Here is a 23,740-nt window from a genome sequence, read left to right as displayed (position 1 = left end):
AATTCCGATGACTCCGACGAAGTCGGAGTCGGAGTCGGAGCGGAAGTCGGACGGAGTCGAAATTTTTAGAATTTTGCACACCCCTATGTACAGCTACTGCGGCTAAATGTTTGCTTGCCACATCATTGTAGGATTTATTTTATTTATTTAATCGGTCAGTTCTCATAGTGATTGGTGCCAACGTTTGCAATTCTCATAATTAAATAATAATATTATATTATTACAGATGAAATTCATTAATTAATTTGAGAATGGGAGTGTGTAGTCCCATCAGACCTATTTACCTAGCAGGCACCTTTATTTAAGGTAGCAGTAACAACGACCCACATCATTGTGATCGGAGAGAGGAGTAGATATGGCCGCCACATATATGAGCCAAAACATCTAGATTTTTTATAAAAGATCAGTTGAGTCATACTGGTTCGACCCGATTTTATTTTGACGGGTCGGTTCGGGTTGGGTTGGCGCCTTATCTAGAGGCATTCGGGTCAGATCGGGCACAAACCCGGTTTCTTGAGCTTGAGTTGCAGGCCTAATCCTTACCATGCCTTTTCAAGAAAATTCCACTCTAATCTGTCATATGTTTTGCTCATGTCCATCTTTAGTATCATATTGTAAAGCTTCAAATGTAACTATAACATTCTCAGCTATTTGCCTTCCTTGCACAAAAGCACTCTGATTTGGGGATATGATTGAGGGCAATATTGATTTTAATCTGTGGCTAAAACCTTAGCCATGACTTTATAATTGGTCTGAATTTTGAAACTGAGTTGGGATTTTTTACCTTTGGAATCAACACTATATAGGTCTTATTGATAGAGCTATCCCAACTATTTGTGTTAAGAGCTTTAGTGACTACCTCACACAGATCCTCACCTACAATATCCCAGTTTTGTTGAATAAAACCAGCTAAGAATCCATCTGGTCCTGGGGAGCTTAGAGCACTCATGCTGTGAACTGCTTCTTGTACTTCTGAGTTGACAAATTCTTTTATCAGAGAAATGTGCATCTCACTAGTGATTAGAGTTGGAATGTCTTCCACACATTGTTCCTGCCCCGCTAGATTTGATGTTGTCAAAAGAATAAAATGCTCTGTAATAATACTAGTACTAGCAGTAGACTTTTTAAGTACTATTATTACGTTATTGCCCCTTTGGTAACAAGACCGACACTAGGGATTTATAGATAAAACACTAAAAGCATCCCTAGTATCCAACCTAAATAAAACAACCAAAACCAATACAACTACTAAAAAGGCCTATAAGAAAGAACAAAAAAAAAACTAAACAGACCCAGAAAGAAAGAAACAACAAAACGAACCACACAACCAATTACATATGAATGGTCGGGAGGCTCACTTTATCAATCCTGACAATGCCCTTTAAAATCCTTGGTAGCTAGTCATACATGAGCACTTCCCAATAATCCCATAAATACCACAACAAACATTTCCTAGCCCGAATCTAGTCCACAATAATTTTAGAGTCACTTTCTATGACCACTTTAAAGCACGACAACCTTTTACATAACCGAATCCCCTTTATAATAGCCTTTAACTCTGCCCCATTATTAGTATCATTGTCGAAATAACTAGAGAAAGCTCCCTTCATATTACCCTCAGCATCCATAAGAATACCCCCTCCACCTGAGCTGCCTGGGTTGTTACGCCAACTGCTGTCACAATTCCACTTCATCCACCCAGTAGGGGGCTTTGACCAAGCCACGATCTTATGATATCTCTTGACAACATTTGGGACCTGTAATTGAAATTCTTCTAAGGTATGTGAGTCATGCATAGATAATGGACGAGTATTGATGATTTCTCTCGCAAGAATCCTCAACCACACCTTTAACGACCTGCAAACTTGATCAGTGCTCTCCTTCACACCCTCCATTCGCGCCTTACATCTTCTTTTCCATAAACTCCATGCAATTAGGCAAGGTATAATACCTATATGAACACTAGTAATTGACACTTTTCTTGCACAAGTGAACCAAGCAATAATTCTTACCTTCCAAGACAATTGCCGCATACAAGGTTTGCCCAGAAGACTACTAGCATGATCCCAAACCTCTTTAGCAAATTAGCCTGTGGCTAAAACATGGTCAGTGGTTTCCACATGACGTACACTACAACAATCACACGCCGAAGCAAGTAAAACACCTTTGTTCTGCACCCTATCATCCACAGGTAGCCCATTAAACCATACCTTCCAAATGCACATAAATATCCTCTTTGGTAAAATGTGGTGCCAAAACCAATCATTCCAAGGTAATAAATCTCCTATCTTCCGAGTCACCTCCCATGTCAATGCAGTGGAAAAATTCCCATCTAGAGATGGCTTCCAAACACACATATCTAGCCCTTCACGACCAATAAACCTGGTCTGAATAATTTCATAAGTAGCAGTATCGCCTACTAGCTCCTTCAACAGTTCTATATCCCAAGTCTGATCAACCCAACAATCTTGAATACAAATTTTTTTATTTTGAATTTCCGTCAGCCCCACCGATAGAGGCCTCGAAGCCAACCAACGATCATACCAAAAAGAGGAATTGCCACCCCTCATTAGAACATGAACATCATCCATCACCTCCAGTACAGTAGATAAAACTGACCTCCGAAACCGAGAATCAAAAGGCCACCGAAGATATTGCATAATGTGACCATCTTTTAAGTATTTAGCTCTGAAAAAATTGGCCCACATACTCTTGGAAGTCAGAAGACATAAAGCAAATTTCATGTGAAGAGAATGCTAAACTTCCTTAACATCTCACACTCCCAAACCCCCTTCCTGTGTTGGTTTACAAACTTTCAACCAGCCTTGCCAATGCAGTTTTTTTTTACTGTCCACATCCCCCATAAAAAATCAGCCAAAATGGAGTTAATTTGGGAGAGAATAGCCACCGAAATATTAAGCACCGAAATAAGATGAATAGGCATACTGGACAATACATGTTGTAATAAAATCAACTGACCTCATTGAGACAAAAGTTTAAATTTCCACCCAGCCACCTTGTTTCTAATTTTATCAACTAAAGGCACAAGAACCTTAGAAGTCAATCTTCCCGAAACTAAAGGGGCACCCAAATAAGTCATCGGGAATTTTCCTTCCTTAAAACCCGTAAGCCGCAACAACCCACGCCTACGAGTTTAAGATATAAGCTTAGAAGGAAATTACGCCAATTTTTCTTTGCTTACTCGCTGACCAAACCATTTTTCATAAGTAGCAAGCGTGTCCACAAGGTTTTTAATAGATTTCTTCCCACCGTTAGCAAAAATCAATATATCATCTACATACAACAAATGCAAGATCATGGAAGCCCCAACAAGGTGATGAAATTTGCCAATCTGACCATCCTCAAAATTTTTCTTCAACAATCTAGTCAGAACTTCCTCCATTATAATAAACAAATAGGGCGATAATGCATCACCTTGCCGTAGGCCTCGAGAAGATTGAAAAAAATCTTTAAAAGTCCCATTCATCATCACAGAAAATCACGGAGATTTAACACATTCCCCAATTAAATTGCAAACTTTATTCGAAAAGCCAAAAGCATGAAGCACATTCAGTAGAAATCCCCAATCAACCCTGTCATATGTGTTGGACATATCAATCTTTATCATCACATTACCACCCAAAATGTTTTTGTGCAAAGAGTGAACCATTTCCTGAGCAAGAGTAATATTTTAAAAAATGCTTCTCCCTGGTACAAAAGTGCCTTGTTCACGAGAGACCAGCTTATGAATAACCCTTGTCAAACGAGAAACAATAATTTTGGAGAAAGTCTTATACGCCACAGAGCACAAACTACTAGGTTTGAATTTATCAAAGCTTGAAGGATCAAGAATTTTCAGAATTAATCTATTAAAGAAGATGGATAAAACTTTGGTAATGGCGAGCCCCTAAAAAATTCTCTAGCCGCCTCAATAACATCCTCTATTATAACATCCAAGCAGGACATAAAAAAACCAGACCCAAATCCATCAGGCCCAAGGCTACATTGTTTAGGAATGGAAAAGATAGCTTCTTTAACTTCTTCCTCGAACAGCTCTAAACATAGCATACTATTATCCTCATCAAAGATGGATTTATCAATGAGAGCCGATAAGCCCCCATGCTCCACTGTCGTAGGCGACGTAAAAAATTCTTGGAAATATTCAGAGCCTCCTGAACGAACATCTTCAGCATTGTCCAGGGTCCTACCATCCGAAAGACCCATACGAGAAATATACCCCTGTTTCTGTCTCTGATTAATGACTGAGTGAGAAAACTTTGTATTCTGATCACCTTTCGTAATCCATTTTTTCTTGGCTATTTGCCCCAGCCGAATAGCCTCTCTTTTTTCCCAAGCATCAATCTCTATTTTAGTCACCAAATAATCAGTTACAACCTCTTCCGAGTATCCCAACTGTAATTGATTATCCAGAAAATCCAGCCTTCCCTCAAGGGCTCTAATATTTCTTTCAACACGCCCAAAAACATCTTTATTCCAACCTCGTAAGTCTAGCTTAGTCCTTTTCAATCTAATAGCAAGTTTTAAAAGGCCCGATGCGGAATCTTGCCTATGCCAAGCCTCCTTCACACAAGATAAGAAATTATCATGCGAACACCACATATTAAGAAACAGGAAAAGAACCGGCCCATATTTATAAAATGGTCTATCCAGAGAAACCACCACGGGGCAATGATCCGAGGACTTGCGACTCAAATAAACTAAATGTCACGACACAAACTAATCAGAGAAGGCATTGTTAATGACCACTCTATCCAATTTCGCCCAGCTTCTGGTCACCCCGCCCTACCCATTACACCATGACATAAATCTACCACCACCGGAAAGATCAAATAAACCACAGTGATCAAGACATTCATTAAATTCAAACATGGATATCAATGGACCGGGACGACCACCAATTCTTTCTAAATCCAAGTGAATAGTATTGAAGTCACCCAATATCATCCATGGTTTATCAGTTAACTGCCTCTCCTCCGATTCATTCCATAAATCCCTTCTTTCCATGTAAGTGCATATAGCATACACAAAAGTGACAAGAACCTGCATATTGATCAAGTTAAACTAACCAGTAATCGATTGAGAGGTACAGAACAATACTTGAAACATAGTAGCCTCTTTCCAAAATATCCACAACTTCCCACCTTGCTCTTCATTTGAACTGAAGTTATTAAAATTCAAGAAACTTCCCAGAGAAGCCATACGATCTGCTCCAACAAATGGCTTTGCAATAACCACCGAGTTAGCACCCTTCTTGTTTATTAACATCTTCAGCCTGCTCCTAGAACAACCCAAACCTCTGATATTCTAGTAGAAAATTGTGTCCATCATAACTTCAACTTTTGAGCTCGGGTGTGAACCCTTTGTGATTTCCTCACTGCCTTGTCCTCCACCAAAATTATTTTTCCAACAGACCGAACGTCCCCATCAGATTCATATACTTTTTCTTTCCCCATCATTAAAGGAATTTCTCCTTCCTCTTGAGCTGAAGAGTAGCCAAGAGCCAGCTCCCCTTGATGGTTTCCTGGATGTATATCCATTTGAGGGGTTTCCGAGAGCACCCTTTTTTCCGTCCGCACAGTTACCTCGTTGGGCTGAGCAATTACTGGTTCTTCATCATGCCAAACTTCCTCACACTCTTCATCACTAGACATGACTTGTTTTCCATCACCAGGAAGTGCATCTTGATCAGGGACCCGAACTTCATCAACGACAATTTCATCAACCTAGTCCCCCAACGTAGTTGCATTGGAACCAAGCAGACCCATATTTTCAACCACCTCATTTTCTGCTACAGAACCAATTTCATCAACTTTCGCACTATTTCCAGAGAGAACACCATCCCTTTGCTTCTTTTCCGTAAGATCAATTACACCTTCAACCACATTCTCTACCCTGACAACCTCTGCCTCCTTGGTGCCCGAAGGCTCGCCCACCATTTTAGTCGCTTTCCAAACTTTTTTTTCTTTCAATTTTGCCTCATCCTTAAGCTTCCCACCCACCCTACAGACAACAACTGTATGCCCTTGGCGGAAGCACACGTCTTGCAATAAAATCCCAATTTTTCATATTTAACTTCCTGCCATATGCGAGTCGTCAGAGATACCACTATAGGAAAACTTTTCACTGGCTCTATGGTTAGGTCCACCTCCATGCAAATTCTAGCCCCCATAGCTCTCGTCCTATTTATGGTTGCATTATCAGTGCCAAGGTAACAACCAAACCGAGTTGCAAGGATTTGGAGGCAATCCCGTCTGTATAGATGCAACGGCAATCCTGACAAGAAAATCCACTGAGGAGCCAAAGGAGACTCGTTCTTAAGATCAAAGTCTCTGGTCCATTTGAACAGCCGAAAAGAGTTTCCCTCCAACATTCTTCTTTCACGTGCCCAACCATGAACGAAATCACGTTCAGTTTTTATGTGGATCAAAACATGGTAATCGTCCATGAAACTAATATGTGGAATCTCGAACAAGCCCCATTTTTTCATCACATGCAAACATATAGTGTCAATGTAAGGACTAACTCTCATGAATTTCATCACCAAAGCAAACTTAAACTCGTCCGCAACCTTCACCATCTCTGGTTCCGAAAATATGAACCCCAACTCCCAATCAATATCCACCGGAAACCGAATAGGAAACTTGAAGGATGAATTCTCTGCATGTTTTGAGACAGCCTGACCATGAGAAGCACCTGGAACGGCATTCCCCACCGATGGCAAGGCCATCAGAAGGGGAGCACACGCTGTCGAAAACCAAGCCTAGGAGCATAAGCACCCAGAAAAGGAAACCCAAGATCCTTGGACTTTCCAAAACAGAACAAAAGAAATAAAGCCTCAGAATCGCCCCAGGTCGTCTCTCTCTAAAATCTCTCGCTAAAATCTCTTTGGCCCACCCGTAGTTGTATAACTTAACTATGTTCTATTACATTATTGCCCTTACAAATTGTAACTATGACAGATTGTAATCGGTTTCTTTATCTTGCTATGGACTTACTTTTATGAGTTAAGTTCTATGAAGCTGGTTTTAAGTAGACGATTTTAACTCAGAAACTTAAATTATACAGATAGTAATTATGGAATCAAAATTATATAAATTTTTCAAATAAGAATTACATAAATAAATAATAAGAGATTAACTTTATTGAACACTTTAAATTGTTTAAGCCTATTATATGAAATTTTTCACTGTTTACATTAATAATTTTAATATGATTTCCTATGAAGTTATAATTTGAAAGTGTAGATATGTTATTCGAATTTAAATAATATTAATATGTATTAAGTTTTCATAAAAATGATTAATTATTAATGTTATCTCACTTAGCAGGTATTCAATTAAATAAAAATATTATTACACGTCTTTCTAGAATGTTAGTGACCTATGATATTTTGTATGGAAAATGCTATTTAGACTTCTCAAAGTTATTGCTCGAATATTTTAATTTTTTTAATTTCTTTTACTTAATGATTATGGAAGTAATTATTAGTAAAGTTATAATTTTTTTTTTAATTTTTTCTTAATGATTACAGATGCTAAAAAAATATTGAAAAGAAAATTAAAACAAAAATAGAACAAATTTCAACTAGCGGTACGTCCAGCAATAAATGTTGGGTGCCCCGCTAGCACCGTCCATTTTGTATAGGTAACAATTTTTAAGGCAAAACTTTGGAATTAGCGATACGAGGTAAGTAGTTCGATTATAAATTAGGATTAAGACATTTAGATTATTATTACTAAAGCCAATTATTGATAACTTCTTTTTATGTACCACATATGTCATGATTTATGCAAACATATCATTCATCATAATCCACAATCATGTTAAATTCCACACCACGTTTAATTCAGCATTTTATAGTTTTGTACATATTATTTATGTTATGCATCTCACGTTGCATAAGACATGAAAGCTTCCTTATATTCAAATGTAAGATAAGATATATAAGATTAGTTAATAAGATGGTCATTTAGATGAATGATACCAATGTGATTTTTATGGGTGGATGTGCAAGTCACAGACTTAAGCATGGTCCACCATATTATGCTAGAATACTATTAGCAGTTCCCCTTCTCGCCACAGGATGTAGGTCGTTACACAACCTCGCACACAAGGTGTCACACCCGAACCCAATCAAGCTCAATTTTTATTTATTTATTTTGTTTTTTTTTTTTATATCCACTCTGCGCACGTCTCCGACTCTATTTCCATGCACACACACGACTCTATTTTCAGCTCTCTCCACACGCACCGCTCTCTCATTTCTCTAGGGTTTTTCTGTTGCCTATTTATATACTTGTACTCCTCTCCTGAAAAGTATTAGCCGCAACAACCCAAGTGTAACTCCCTTTCGTTCACTGCCTCTCCTCGTTCTCGACTTTTGCTCATCAACTTTGCCACCATAAACCTCCACTGTAAACAACTATCACCCAGGGCCCAAAGCCTCACCATAGCCACTTCTTTTCATCAATGTGAGACCTTCCCCTCAGCGCAGCCGTGCAACAGCCCAATCACTGGCCAAGCCCGTAACTCAACACTATTTTTTTTTTCTTTCCGTGACGCCGCTGTCCTGCCACACGAAGTCGGGGACAACAACTCCTCTGTACAACAGCGCATCACCCTCCAGCTGTCCTCACCACCACGGAAAGCCAACCACTGTTGCCCAACCATTGAAGGAGGAACACACATGGCATACTCTGTTTTAGCTCCCGAAAATAGAGCATCAACAGCTCAGTGTTCTTCTCATCCGGAGCCACCACGCGTCGCCACCACACAACCCTCTCTTCTTCTCGGTATTATCTTCTTCCCCATGCCGTGATCACTCTCTCTCCCTTCCCCCATCACTTTCTCTTTTACTTATCCCTCTCTCATTCTCTCTCAGCACTCTCTCACTCCCTCTCGGTTGCTCTCTCTCTTTCTTTCTCTTGTGCTCAGCCCAACTCGACGGCATCTCCACCGCACTCCTGCTCCTCAGCCGTGCCACACAGTCCCTCCGGCCAGCCTTGTCACACATTACCTTCTCGATGAGTCCCTGCCACTGCTGCATTTCTATTATTCATGTATATGTTCATCGTTAGTTTTCTTCATAAGGGTATATATATATATATATATATATATATATATATATATGTACATATATATATAAGTAAAGTCTTAACTTGGGTACTTACTAGTTTTAACCTAATATATATACATACATATATATATATATATATGGAAGGTAGTTTTAATCTAATGTTTTCGGGTGAGAAATTTTTTTTTTTGGGTTTTTATTTAAATGGGATTTTGCTTTAAGTTTCAATAAATATTATATTGTATTTTCATAATATTGTCAGTTAAAGGAAGTAAACCTATTTTTCTTAAGAGATGAGTTTTTCATGACTTATTTTATGAAAATTTTAGTAGCCAATGTATTCTGTTTATTTATAAAATGTTGTTGATATTTTAGATATTTTGAAAATTAATTTTTATTGAGTTCTATAATTATCTTAATACTTGCTCGATTAAATTCTTATTCGATACATATTCGATTAAGTAGATATTGATGGTTTTGGGAAATGATGGTATTTTGGGAATTATGAGAATTTTAGGTTTTGACGAATAATAAAATAGGTCATTTTAGCATCTTAGGCTTAAATATTGAAATATGTATTTGATTGAAAATTTATGAAAAATTGCGTTATTATGTTATAGGTGGCGATTAATTATTGTTCGACATTTTTGAGGAAAATTCTGAAAAAACAGGTAAGCTGGGTTCCTATGCTAGACTTTGCATTAAAATAAAATGAACTGGGGTCATTTTTGGAAAATGTACATGTTTTGTTATGAAAATAAATCTAAAATGACTTCAGTTATTTGTTCTGCACTACTCATGAGATTATGTTTAAGAATAAAGTATTTTTCTGTCATGACTGGTGTAGACATAAGCTTATTTTTATCATTTTGTTTCTGAACTTTGAAAAAGGGAGCAAATATGAAATTTTGTACATAAAATATGTTTTGTGATATGATTTTATTCTGTTCTGAAGATTTTCTGTAGTCTGATATGATATGATGTGATTTCTGAAAACCTCTGGCATAACATTCTGTTTCTGTTTCTGTTCCGCTCTGACCTCACTACAGGTGTAAAACTGTGGCCTCTGTTCGGATTGGTACCAACTTTTCCGTTTCTGGTGCACCTACTTTGAAAACAAAGTGGTTTTCTACGTAGTCTTTCCTATAGCACACTCTGGGCTCCAAGTATGAATAAGGGGAAGATTCATATTCTGTTTCTACTCGGTTAGCTACCGAGGCTTGCACAACCCTACCATGGGGGTTAAACATGGTATTTATTCTGATATGATAAGATGTGATGTGACGTTTCAGTTTATGCTATGCCAAAGTGATTTTGATTATGAATTTTTTGAACTTTCGTTCTGATATTTTTGATAACATGTTCTGACATTGCATTTTGAAAACATTATTCTGATTCTGCATTCTGAAAGAAAATATTTTTGTTCTACATTTTGAACTCTGTAAATACTCATGTTCACATACTAGTATATGTCTTCTGCTTACTAAATTGTTGATAACTCACCCCTTATCTCCAATTATGTTTCAGATAATTTTGATGGTTCAGCTGGAGAACAAGAGTAGAAAGTTTAACAAAGTGTGATGATCGTAGTAGAATAAGTGCCTAAGGGTACAAGTGCTTACTTGAGAGTCGTAGTTAGTAAACTGATTTATTTTTCAAGTATTTTGATTTGATGAGTTGAGGATATTTTCGAGTTTTGGAGAATTTCTAATTTATGTTATTGAGAATTTCTTTGTTGTCCCTATGGAAGAACTTAGATATTTGGATTGATTAAATGGATTAATATTTTATAGAATTTTCTGGATTTTATAGTTGTATTATTTAAGTTGATATTATGTATTAAGAGCTAACTCTCCGGTCCTCCAAGATGGGGGCGTTACACAAGGTTAAGTGTGTTAGCCAGTAAGATAAGTATGATAAGTTAAATAAGTAAGATAATTCAAGACAAGTCGTGCATGTCACAAGCATTTGTAGAATGATCATAACTTTAAATTTTCAACATGAAAAAGTTTATGAAAAATCCTATGTTTATTATATGTACATTGTGATGAGTTTCTTACCGAGTCTTTGACTCATTTTAGTTTTATTTCATATTTTTTTAACTACCCAGGTGAGGATGAGGAACACGAGCAAACGGACCAGGATTAGATGGAGCAGCCAATTAACTCCCAAACTTCTTAGAATAAATTATTTTTATTATATGAATTTTATTCAGTTTGTATCATTTAATGTTATTTGGATACATGTTATTATTAAATAATTCATTTTATGAAATAAATGCTTATTTTATTAAATATGATCTCTTGCAAAATTATTTTTATGAAAACACGTGACATCCCCTAATCATAGGGAAAGGGGTGTTACATGTAGGGGTCTGGATCTGCATCAAAGTCTATGGTCTCGAGAATGAAACCATAAGTAGGTTAGGCAGCTATGACAGGATGTCTAATAGATAATACTACCGATGATGCTCTCAAACATTTTCATGAAAATACTGGACGAACACGTATATGCATGACGAGGAATCACTTCACTCTTATAGCTACATGCATCCCTTTTACATGGTGAGAAATCACTCTCTCAGTTAACACGTCTATACACAGGCATGGTGAGGAATCACCCTCTCGAAAAATTGTCGTTTCTTTATTAAAAATACATAAAAAAACACATTAGCAATATTTTGATGAGTAATAATCCATCCTCAATGCAAGTAGGAAACCTGTATAATCCATCCTCAACCAACTCGAAGACACCACCACTTGATACGGTGGGAGATCCCACATTTCGACTATCAAGTCATGTGGCCAAATACGATTCTACCCCACTCTCCAAGAGGCATTCTCCTTCTCTTGTGATGTACGTGACAACATTTTGCGGAATGTGTTGCGTCTTAAACTTTGACTCAAAGTGAAAAAAAAAAATTCAAAGCAGTTTTACTTGCAAGTATACATGTGTTGTAGTATCTAACAGAGTCGAATCCATAGAGATTGACATATGTGATAACGAAAATAAACTTAAACAATGAGAACAAATTATTAAAAGGAACATGCAATCAAATTAAGGAGACTACTGAGATGAGCATTTTTACAGTAATAGAATATAACTAAAATGATAAAATAAATCAATATGGAGAATGATTAAAGTTTCGAGGATCCGTCTAATAATTTAGAATATTGTTTCCAATCAATTTAGCTCAGTTAAACTAGAATAATGATTCCGTCTAGCTGGAAAATTTAACAGTTAAGCCCAAGAAGACTAATCACTAAAGATTAAGTTTGAAAAATTGATAGTAGAAACATTCACAAACTCATTTGAATATCACAAAGATTTTTCAAGCATCCAATGTATTCGGAAATCACAATGGATCAAGATAAATATATAGATAATCAAAGTATCCAATAATAACATCATTCAACTGATCAAACTCGTGATATAAACTCTATTGTTGATCCAAAACAACATCTAACTCATTAGACTTCACCTCTAACCTTAGTACAAAAATTTAGCCAAACATGTCCATCACAAGAACCATGGAATTTCAGGAAAAATTCTCCATAAGAAAACTAAAACAAAGCACAAAACCAAATGTTACAAAACAAGCTCGAAAGAAATTGTTCCCTCGAGGAACTCGAAGAAACCCAAAAAAATGACTTCTTCCGAATCTAATTCTTTTCCCCTCTTCGTCAGCCCTTTATATAAAGGAAAATGATTTACACAATATTTTTTATAATACTTTATACAACTATGATTTAAGTTAGGGATATTTTTGTAAAACATCTTATAAAAATAACATCATTTTACAAAAATAGCTTCATCTTATAATATTATTGTGAAATATATTGTGAAAATGTATTGTGTGTATATCATTACTCTTATATAGAACTCCCATCGCTGGCCCCTTTTTTCTTCTTTTGTGTCTTGCGTCGCTGGCCACTAGTCCGTGTCTTCCCGGGTTGCGCCGCGCTCTCTCTTTTTTCTTTCTTGGTTCTCCGCTTTCGCCCATCCTTCTTTCTTTCTTTTGCGTGCATGGGTTCCATCATGGAGCTTTCTCTCTTTCCAGCATGTGTTCTTTCTTGCATGCATGTTTTCCACTTTTTATTTCTGGTTCTTTCTATGTGAGTTGGCCTAAAAGTAAAAACCAGAAAAATTAAAAAGAAGAATAAAATATTAAAGGTGTGTTGTACATGTGAAGAAATATTGTCGAATTAAATCACAAGTTATAAAATTAAGCATAAATTATGCTCTCAACCAATTTAAATCACAACTTGAATTTATGCCTCTTAACTATTTTTTTTATCTAAAACCAATAATAATGTCATGAAATAATTAAAATATATTGGTTCTAGATGAACACAATATGCAATAATTTAGTTCAATCAGAATGGTTCAGGGAATCATCTGTCTTGTCCCATGAATATAAATCACGATAACTACTCTTCACACAGAAACATGCACTCTCACATCGAGATAAAGGGTTCCCACATAGGGTCTTAGAGTTACGTATTGAAAACAGTTAAAACATCCAACACATTGAAAACATTGAAAATCAGTTAGTAAATACAGATATAAACATAATCATTAAAATATTTATTCATGGTTGTAGAATGGGAGTGATGTAACAGCCCGTCCAAAATTTAGTGGATGAATTTCAGCTTTAAGGTAAGAGTATCGTGAAATCTCGAAAAGATATATTAAAACCATTGTTATATTAAAAAAAACAATTATTATATTCTTAAAATGCTTGTCGACAACATATCAACATTCCAAACCAATTATTATATATTGCAGAATCATAACAAGATACAAAACTGGAAATCTATTCAAATACAACAGAAACTAAAACATATTTTCTAGCCCCAAACATCTGCCTGCAGCATTTACAAGTAAATACGAATAACAGTATAAAGCAAAGGTAATATAGTAGTCATACCAAACAACGTCACATTCATACAAGTTGAGATAAATGAAATCATTGACTGAATTGATGCTCCGGCGAGGACAGATTTAAAGCCTTTATGCTCAATTTATCCCTCTTGATTTGCATAAGTTGATCATAAACGCACCATGCAAAACTAAGGAAATGAGCCCTATTCATTCCCTCGTTGTAGCGACCCCAGTAAGTATAATGATATGTAACATGATACCATGCCGATGCTTTTGCTTTTGCTTTTGCATTATCACCACTGTTTCCATCACTTCCCTCGTTGAACCAAATCCTAGCTTCCATTCTTAACGACTCTACTGCATATTTAAATGCATCCGGATCCCTCTTCCAAACAAAATGTTTTGATATTTTCCAAATATTGCCACTGAGAATTTCAGCTTCAGTTTTGATCCCGTAATAATCCATCAAATTCCCCAACCTGTAATCATACTCACTTTTGTTTCTGAAAGCATCACTGAGGAAGTCCTCAAAGCCGTCTACTTCCATGTCGGGGTCATAATGCAGTTTTGCTGATTCCAAAGTGAAGGCTTTCACCGGACTTGTGTGGGGTGCAATGGCTTTCACTTCTCGGAAAAGGTTTCCGATTACAAATCTCGATTTGTAGGTATGTTTATTAGGCTTTTCCATGAAATCGGGATACGCTTTGATGTGTAGATGAGGAGGTATTTCAGCTGCAATACCAGTTTTCGGGAAGTCAACGGCGGTTGAGTGTAGCTTTGCAAGCTCCATACAATCATGGCTCATTACCCTATGGGGTTCCCTGTCTGCAACAACGGTGTGGACCATTCTGATGATTCCTAAGTTGTCTTTGGCCATGTAGTTAGTGAAATACTCCTCTACTTCCTGCATGACAGCAATTAGAGGCTTTTATATGTTAGGTATGGAAGAAAGTTTGTGTACAAGGACATGAAAATGTGAGGTTAGATACCTTTATTGTAACATCATGATCAACTTGCATGCTTCGCGCTTCAACATATTCCATTGGCTCAACTTGAAGAGGAGGAATAAGATCACTGTCCCAAGAGACAAAGTACATATCTCCGTCCAAATTACTTCCCAAAGATTCCTTTGGATGAGGTCTAAACAATTATTTTCAAATCATGTTAGTAACTAGTGTATACAGAAATAATGCTGAGTATGACTTTTGAGTAATTGTATGGTCAAGGCGAGTAGACAAGAAAAAGAAAGCAATGGAGAGAGTATGCCAGCCAATTTGAAATCTTTTCAAGTCATAAGCAGAGGAAGACATGACAAAACAAAGTAAAAACAGAGTTTAGTCTGAATCTAGTATGTCCAAAAATGGCATATTTTACATTGCAATTTAAATAGAAAATTTAACTCTATGGTATTTTACCATATATATTGCGGATTCTACTCATGGATAATAGGTCTCGTTGTTTTACCTATTGATTACATTAGATCTCTATACAGACATTATAATAATACAAAAAAGTAGTAATGAATATTAATAGGATGTGATGAATTTTAGGTTGCTAGAGGATTATGTTAAACTCTGGTACAAGTGAGTGCACATATTAATAGGATTCCATGCTTTAGAATTACCAACTATTGTATTTTAAAAACTTACCTCTTTCCCTTTTGTGGAAAAACAACACAATCCACCATGTGGTGTAAAGCTAGCACATTAATAGCTTTCAGGACTCGCACATCTCCTGGGTGTAGAGAACAGTTTCTAGCAACAACCACCTCGCCTTCAAGGACGTAGTTATTTGGGTTTGAACTGCTAGTAGTAAAAATATGGGATGACTGGTTACAAATATGTCTACTAAAGCGAGAAACTTGTAGAAATACTTGACCATATTCCAATGTTCTGGTTTCATCTAGGCATCCCATCATATATCTTCCATTTGGAACAAAAATCCAAGTTCTAAACCTCAAGTCCACCAACTTAGATGCATGGAATGCTTGAAGCATCATTGAAAGAAATGGTTCTGCATCAGGCTTGTAATCACATAAAAGCATTTCCTTCAAAACTTTTGTGATGTCTTCCGAGAACATCATCTCCAGTGCCTCTTGTGCTCTCAACGGATCTGTTAACATGGAATTTAGTAGATCTATAGCCTCCCTTTGCCTTTTTTGAAAAGTTTGATCCTTCACTCCAAGGTTAGACAAAAGAGTGATTATCTCGCGATTGAGAAAACAAGGCTGAAACTTACTCCATGCCAAAACATCAAGTTTTGTGTCGAGTGATTTGTATCTGAACATGCTCTTTCTCAATGACAACTTCACCAATGAAGTTGGATCAACAGCCACAACACCTTTGTACCCTCCATATTGAATATGAAATGCTGATGGAATAAAACTATAGCCTAACTTTGTTGCCACTTCGCAAGCCAATTCTTCAGATACCTTCCCTATGCCACCTGAGAAGCAATATGTGACTTCTCCCCTATTAACTTCTATATCGGGAATAACTTCAATTTCATCTCTGCCAATAATGGCAGTTTCTCTAGAAGAGCAAAAAGATTGACACATATAGAAACAATATTTTGCCACATTTCTGATATCTTGAAAATCACCCATCCACTCTCTAATGTTTGTTGCAGTCAAGCCAGGTCTTGAAGCAAACATCCAAATAGAATTATCGAGTGCATAGTCAGATGAAAGGGAAAGAAACTCAAACTTCTTATCACCAATAACTATGCCATTTCTTAAGGTGGATATTATCCTCTTATAAACTCTGGCTCCCTTGTCCTCATCTGTAGAAGATGCTTGTAAGGATAAAGCTATTGATCGAAGTTTATCCAAATCCTCATCAACAAAAGAAACACGTAGAAAATTATCAATATCTTCAGGATAATTGCGTAAGACCCTATTGGAGAGATTCACCTCTGGACCACAGAAGTAGACTTTAGATGGAGTAATTTGAACCTTGTGTACATATACGAGCCCATCATCCAAAGAAATAGCAGCAGTTCTAGGAAGTCGCGTGGATGTGGCATATCCTTCGTACTGCTCATTGAGCCATTTCACAGGTTCGTAGCAGCAATCTTTTAGATGAAAAAGTTTGTCCAGGGCAAATTCTATGTGCTCAGCTTTGATTCTCTTAGGATTGACCAACCGATAAAAATCAACATCAATTGCTGGCCCAGGAACACACCCATGCTGAATTAAGGAATTGATCTTAAATAAGATATTATATGGTAGGTCAAAGCCTGTGGGTGGATTCACAATGGGCACAAGACCTACACTGCATGAGAAAGGAGAACCTTCCATCAATTCAAGTTGGTCTTCATTTTCTTTATAATGGAAAAAATCAATGTGCAATTCCGGAAGCTGCAGCTTATTTGGAAGCTCCAAACATAGAGCATAAGATTGGCCAATACAGCTGGATGGAGTGAAATCAACTACACGAACCCACTCAAAACGTTGAGCATCAGATACATCTTTCTCAAAAACCCTTGGAGCTCCAAATAACTAGCAATATAAACAAGAACTCATTTAGCGAAAAAGGTAAAAGTAGCAATTTCAACACAAAAATGATTAAATTCCAAGGTATGAACATATGTAGACATGAAATTTGTAACTAGAATGAGATCATAGAATTGTGGAAACAAATATTTTAGTCAAGTATCTGAAGACTATACACATGATATCAACCCATAACAAGAAACTGAAAAGAGCTACAAGTTGCATATGATTGTCATTAGACCTACTGATGAATTTTTGAAATGTTGACTAATATTTAAATATGGAATGCAAAAGTGTTGATAAGAAAGAGTATAGCAACCTATGCATATAAGAGAGACAAGATGATTAGCTTTGTATGCCTATATGAACTACGTAGTACGTAATTAATGAAAGGAAAATTATTTGTATTGTCTTAGGGTGTTCAATTTTCATGCACTCCCTTTGAAAAAAGTAGACAAATCTGTTACTCACAAGAAAAAATCTACTTTAAAATGATGGACTCCATTTTTTTTCGGGAGAGTGCGCGGGATTTGCAATTATATCTAGTATTACTCTTGATGAAATGTTATTTTGAATTAAAATTTTCACCAGCTAACCTGGATGAGGAGAAACTTTGTTGCTTGACCACGTGGACGATATAGCTCAATCTTCCCAATGTTCTCATAGGAGATTTCAAACTTGTATTCTACGAAAAGATGGGAAAAAAAGAAATACAATCTTCTCATCTTGGAATCAAATTTTCCAGAGACACCTTCCTTCTTCCAGAGCACAGAAAAATTATCCCTCGAAACCTGATTTCCAAAGCACAGCACTATATTATCCATGTTGTATAGAAAGATCCTTGGCTCTGCTACAATATCAAAGTTTGAGTCCCAAGCTTTAACTGCAGTTTCAGTATGGACAATAAATAACAGACTTTAGAACTTAGAATCCTTCATTAAAAAATAAATAAAACCATTCTCACAAATTCTGCACTTTATTTTATGAAAATAACTCATTCAAACAGAGTCAACTAAGAAAATTAGAGCACATGCAGTTGACAATTAGATACAAAATCGAAAGGACAATTCATGCCAATCTGAAGCCACCGACATTCAGATTTCACAGCAATATATATATATATATATATATATAAACTCAAAACCATCAGGCTGACAAAAGGCTTCAATGACACATTATCTATGAGAGGGGAAGAACAGGCGTTGCTGAGAGAAATTGAAGGGGGTGAAATGTAGAGAGAGAGAGAGAGAGCCTGGCCTGAGAGGAAAGCACTGAGTGTAGAATTGCTGGTGTGGAAAAAAACCAAGGCTCGTGGGCAAACTATATATGGATGAGAGCAAAGAGGGAGCAGTCTCTGGCGCCAAAAGATGAGTACTGTTAACATACTACTAACCGAAGTATACTCGAGCTGACGTAGGCATGGGCTGAGGTGCCCACCTCACTCTAAGTGACAAGTGGCAGCATGTGATTGCATTCTAAGGGAAAGAGCATCGACGAATCTAAGAAATTTATGAGTGTAAATCATCCCATAAAATTAATTTTACAAAAAAAATTATTTATTCTTTATAAATATGCTCAAAACTTTATCTATTTGCAATGTGAGATTATTCTTCAACATCCTAACTGACGTGTAGTTCACTATTTTTCTTAGTCCTTGTCACGGAATAAGTAATGTGGACTTTCATTGGTCATGTGGTAGGTTATGATACCATAAAGAAATTTATAAACCTAATCCATCTCATAAAATTGATTCTACAAGAGAGAATTATTAATTCTTTATAAACATATTTAGATAATATAAGATTTTTCTTCAACAAAATATAATAGATTTATAACACTTGTATACCAAGTTCACGAATGACAAATGTTGTTTGATGTCCCAAATCTGGGAAAACGATTGGACACTCGGACTTTCTAAGCCTTCTTTGGCAATTAAAACTTAACGCGTTGGTGACGCTTCTAGATGCTTAATCCACCGATGAAGGCACCGAAAGCAGCCATTAATTTTTATTTTTATTTTTACTTAATGATTAAGAAAATATTTTTAAATAATGTTATGAATTTTTTAAAAAAAATATATATTTAAAAATATAAAAAATATATATTACAAAAATGCAAAAAAATAAATAATAACAAATTTACTTTTTTCGATCAAATTCATTTGTGGACGCGTCTCGTGGAAATAATCTATTTTCTTCAGTTCTTGCTCCCAATGGGTAGGATCAAAAAAGAATAATGATGAAACTGAGAATAAATCTATAGGGAAAAGTGAAAACTTAGGCAACGAGGACTTCACATGCACAGAAATATCTATTTTCCTTTTTTTTTTTAGTATTTTCTTTTTGTTTTTTTGTTTTCTTTTTGTTAATGAAAACAGCTAGTTGGCTCCGGCCTGAATGTTGCTGCTCAAATTTACTACTAGAGTATTTTAATTTTTTTAATTTTATTTTTTTACTTAGTGATTAAGGAAATCACTATTAATAAAATTGTATATTTTTTTTTTAATTTTTACTTAATGATTAAGGATTGTAAAAAAAATACTCTTAAAAATATTTAAAAAAATACAAATTTGTCCTAGCATGGTCGGCCCACTAGCACATTATATGGTCCAAAAAATTTTAATTTCTATCTATCATGTATTTACTATATTGGGGTCCCTTCAAAATTAATCTCTTACCCTTAACAACTCTTTTAATTTGATGGGTAAATTCTAAAAAAAGGTTAAAACCAAAATTAAATGTATGAGAATAAATAATTTATTAATATGGACTCTAAACTTCTTGATTGTAGTATTCTAAACTTGTTAATATGGAATACAAAATGAAATAAACACTAGAAGGATTATTTAAGGTTGACATTTTGTATGAAAAAATAGTTGAGAACTTTAGTCCTTTTGATTTCATTAAACAAGAAAAAATTTATTTGATGCCTCAATTGTAACATTATATACTGAATGTGGTACTAAAATATCCAGATTTTAAATAAAACTTGAGTAAACTAACTTATGTACTAAAATGAAAGATGAGTTAATGAAATCACCTATTAGTTTCTATTCAGAAACAAACTTTTTAAAAATGTCTTTACAAAAATGATAATGAATAAATATTATTGCATGGAAGACTAAGACTGTTCAATTGGGCCGGGTTTTTTCCTGGCCCGGTCCGAAACTCGAAAAATTGGGATCTGGTTCTGGGTTTCGGGCCGAAATCCGGGTTAAAAAATCCAGACCTTTCCTGCCCGGATACGGGTTACAAACCCGGGTATCGAGTTTTAAACCCGGTACCCGGGTCTTTACGCCTCCTAAGGAAACCCCCCCCCCCAGAATCCGTCTCTCTCACTCTCTCTCTCGTACGCTTGCAAGAAACCCTAAGTTCGTGTCTCTTCGTCGCTACCGCATCTCCGTCGCCGTCGGCCTTTCCCTAAGTCCCTGCCTCCGTCGTGACCCGTAAGTCTGCTATCTCTCTCTCTATCTCCCTCTCTCTCTCTCCATTGGATTTTTGGGTTTGGATTTTTGAATTTTTTTGTGAGTCTAATTTGGGTTTGGGTGTTGATTGTGTAGGTGATTGATTTTTTTTCTTCTTTCAGAGATTGACAGATATGTACATTACATTTGTTACTGGAAAATTTGAATGTTATAATCCCTGTTTCTATAGATTTTATACATATATCCTTGGGCCCAATAGACTTCTATAATAGACCTCATATATCTGGGATTGAAGCCGTGAACTTTCCAATGAAGTTTCAAAACTTAGAGCACCTCATAAATTTGAAAAAAAAAAAAAAAAAGAACCAGAACTCACTAAAGGTCATCATGACAGTAGACTTGTTGAGGTGAAGGGTTAATATTGAGCTTGGGCTTCATGCTTTCTGCAGGTCTTACAAACATGTATGGCTATGCAAATAATGTTAGTTTTTAAACCTCATAATCAGCAATTTTAATCTCCCATCATACATGCCTAATTTTAACACTAACAGGAGGAATATGGAAACTGGAAAATGAAGTCTGATGTTATTGGATATTGGATATGCAGTTTGGAACTTAGATGCGGTCAATATTCATCAATTTCGATTAAAAATAAATAAAAACTGGAATATGAAGTCTGATGTTATTGGATTCAAAAAAATATATTTTCTGATATTATTGGTTAGAAATATGATTATCTTTTTATATCAGGCTTTTGTATATAATTATTGATCAGGAAGCATGAAAAGGTTTTGTATGTAATTATCTATGTGGAGCCTCCATCATGCTCAGCTGTTGGATCATCTTTTCTACAGTACCCCAAGTAATTAAACAAATCATGAAAAGGATAAGAATTCAGCATAGGAATGGCAAATCAGAAGGCATATGGGCATTGACCTTAATCAGACTGTACGTACATATAGTACTAGTAATAGAAAGATCTTAATTTCAAAGAAATTAAAAAAAAAAAAGATAGTGGAAATACCACCATAAACTCCTCTTTCCAGGCAAGCCACCTTCTGCTCATTAAGTCATAACTCACTTCAAATAGTAGTTTATTGACCTCCTTTCCAAAACAATTATATAATTTAAATGTTGATCTATCTGTGGTTTGCCTTAACTGATGAGAATTTTAAATTACCCTTTCATTCCTCTAAACTGGTTAGGTCTCTAACAATGTTAATTGTTCCTTAAGAAAGAGGCATGCATGCAAGTCTTACAAACTCTCTCTCTCTCTCTCTCTCTCTCTCTCTGCGCTTATATGCCAACATGCATGATCATTATCATTTGGTTGGAGTTTAAATTTGGAGTAGAAAAAGGGACAGCACATTTAATGCTAATAGTGGATAGTATAGACTACAGGAAATACATGAGTAAGGTCTATTATCTGTATATATACTGGTTGGTGTACCCCGTTTTATGCAACTACTTCTGAGATAGATACGTGTACATCATACGTCATAAGGCTTCAATTCCTTTCACTTTCTAGTGGCTTGCTTGTGTTTTCTGATCTCCTGGAAGATTATATATTGAATGAAAAACAATATATATGTTGTTTGTTGAGTTCATTATGTTGAGTGTTAATCATTAGAATAATCCAGATTATATTAGTGTTTAATTATTTATTATATTGTATTTGGTGTTTTTTATTACTCAATAACAGATGGAAGAAGATTCTGTGAGTTGTAATATTGGTACGACCCAAGGGGTTGGTGGTGACTCCTCGTCTATTCCAGTGGATATGGAGGAGCATGGGAGTCTTCCAACTCATTCATCCACATATACACAATAGACTACCCATTCCATCCCACCTTACCCAAGAAATAAAAAAAAAATACCTAGTAACCAATCGGTGGTTTGGGAACACTTTACTAAAGTGCAACTTATTGACCACGATAACCCAAAAGTTAAGTGCAATTATTGCGCTAAGCTATATAGTTGCCACTACAAGAATGACACTTCATCTATGCTACATCACCTCCAGAATGCATGTGAAACTTCCATTCTTAGACTTAAAGGAGTTGGGAAAAGTCAATCTAGTGTTAAGAAGGATGCAGAGATAAGAGTGTGTAGCCCACAAGGTATAGTGAAGTATGATGCAGAAAAACTTAGGGTGTCAACTGCTAAGTTTTTTATTAGGTGTGAATTGCCTTTTAGGCTAGTGGAGCATGAAGGGTTTGTTGAGTTCGTGACTGATTTAGAGTCTCGATTTACTTTGCCATCACGAATCACTTTAAAAATGGATTGTATTAAATTGTATAATGAAGAGAAGATACAATTAAAGAAATTGTTGGATGGCCAAAGAATCTGTCTTACCGCTGATACCTGGACGTCGGTGCAAAATATGAACTACATGTGCATTACCACACATTTTATTGATTGCAATTGGAGATTGCATAAAAAAATACTTAAGTTTTGCCAAATTTCTGACCATAGGGGAGAAACTATTGGGAGGGTGTTAGACTTAGGATTGCATGAATGGGGTGTTGATAAAATTTTGACCATCACAGTTGACAATGCCTTCTCAAATGATGTTGCTATTGATTACATGAGGAGGAGAATAAAAGACAATGATTGTACTATATTGGGTGGTGAATTTCTTCACATGCGGTGTGCTGCCCATATATTGAATCTGATTGTTATGGACAGCTTGAAGGATGTTTATGAATTTGTAACAAAGATTAGGGATGCCGTCAGGTATGTGAAATCTTTGCCGTCAAGATTTGCGAAGTTCAAGGTTTGTGCGGCAAAGGAAAAGATCATTGGGAGAATGATTTGCTTAGATGTTCCTACTAGATGGAACTCC

The 23,740-nt window shown here is 36.0% G+C and overlaps 2 protein-coding genes across 2 annotated transcripts; both read right to left on the bottom strand.

Moving 5' to 3' along the window:
• Positions 1 to 3,861: 3,861 nt before the first annotated feature.
• LOC121258669 lies at positions 3,862 to 4,620 on the bottom strand. The gene has a single exon (XM_041160214.1). The coding sequence runs from the start codon at positions 4,618 to 4,620 to the stop codon at positions 3,862 to 3,864; it is 759 nt and encodes a 252-aa protein (XP_041016148.1).
• A 9,273-nt stretch (positions 4,621 to 13,893) lies between these two features.
• Positions 13,894 to 18,565, bottom strand: LOC121258668 (probable RNA-dependent RNA polymerase 1). Its single transcript, XM_041160213.1, has 5 exons — positions 18,546 to 18,565; positions 18,068 to 18,386; positions 15,628 to 17,477; positions 14,968 to 15,118; positions 13,894 to 14,882 (listed from the first exon to the last, which is right to left on the bottom strand). Exons 1-5 carry the CDS (start codon positions 18,563 to 18,565, stop codon positions 14,064 to 14,066), a joined length of 3,159 nt encoding a protein of 1,052 aa, XP_041016147.1. The 3' UTR covers positions 13,894 to 14,063.
• Positions 18,566 to 23,740: the final 5,175 nt, after the last annotated feature.

This window comes from Juglans microcarpa x Juglans regia, chromosome 3S (genome assembly GCF_004785595.1).
Source record: "Juglans microcarpa x Juglans regia isolate MS1-56 chromosome 3S, Jm3101_v1.0, whole genome shotgun sequence".
NCBI classification, from domain to species: domain Eukaryota; kingdom Viridiplantae; phylum Streptophyta; class Magnoliopsida; order Fagales; family Juglandaceae; genus Juglans; species Juglans microcarpa x Juglans regia.
The sequence above is the reverse complement of the archived record's forward strand: the minus strand, read 5'-3'. Positions and strand labels throughout refer to the sequence as shown.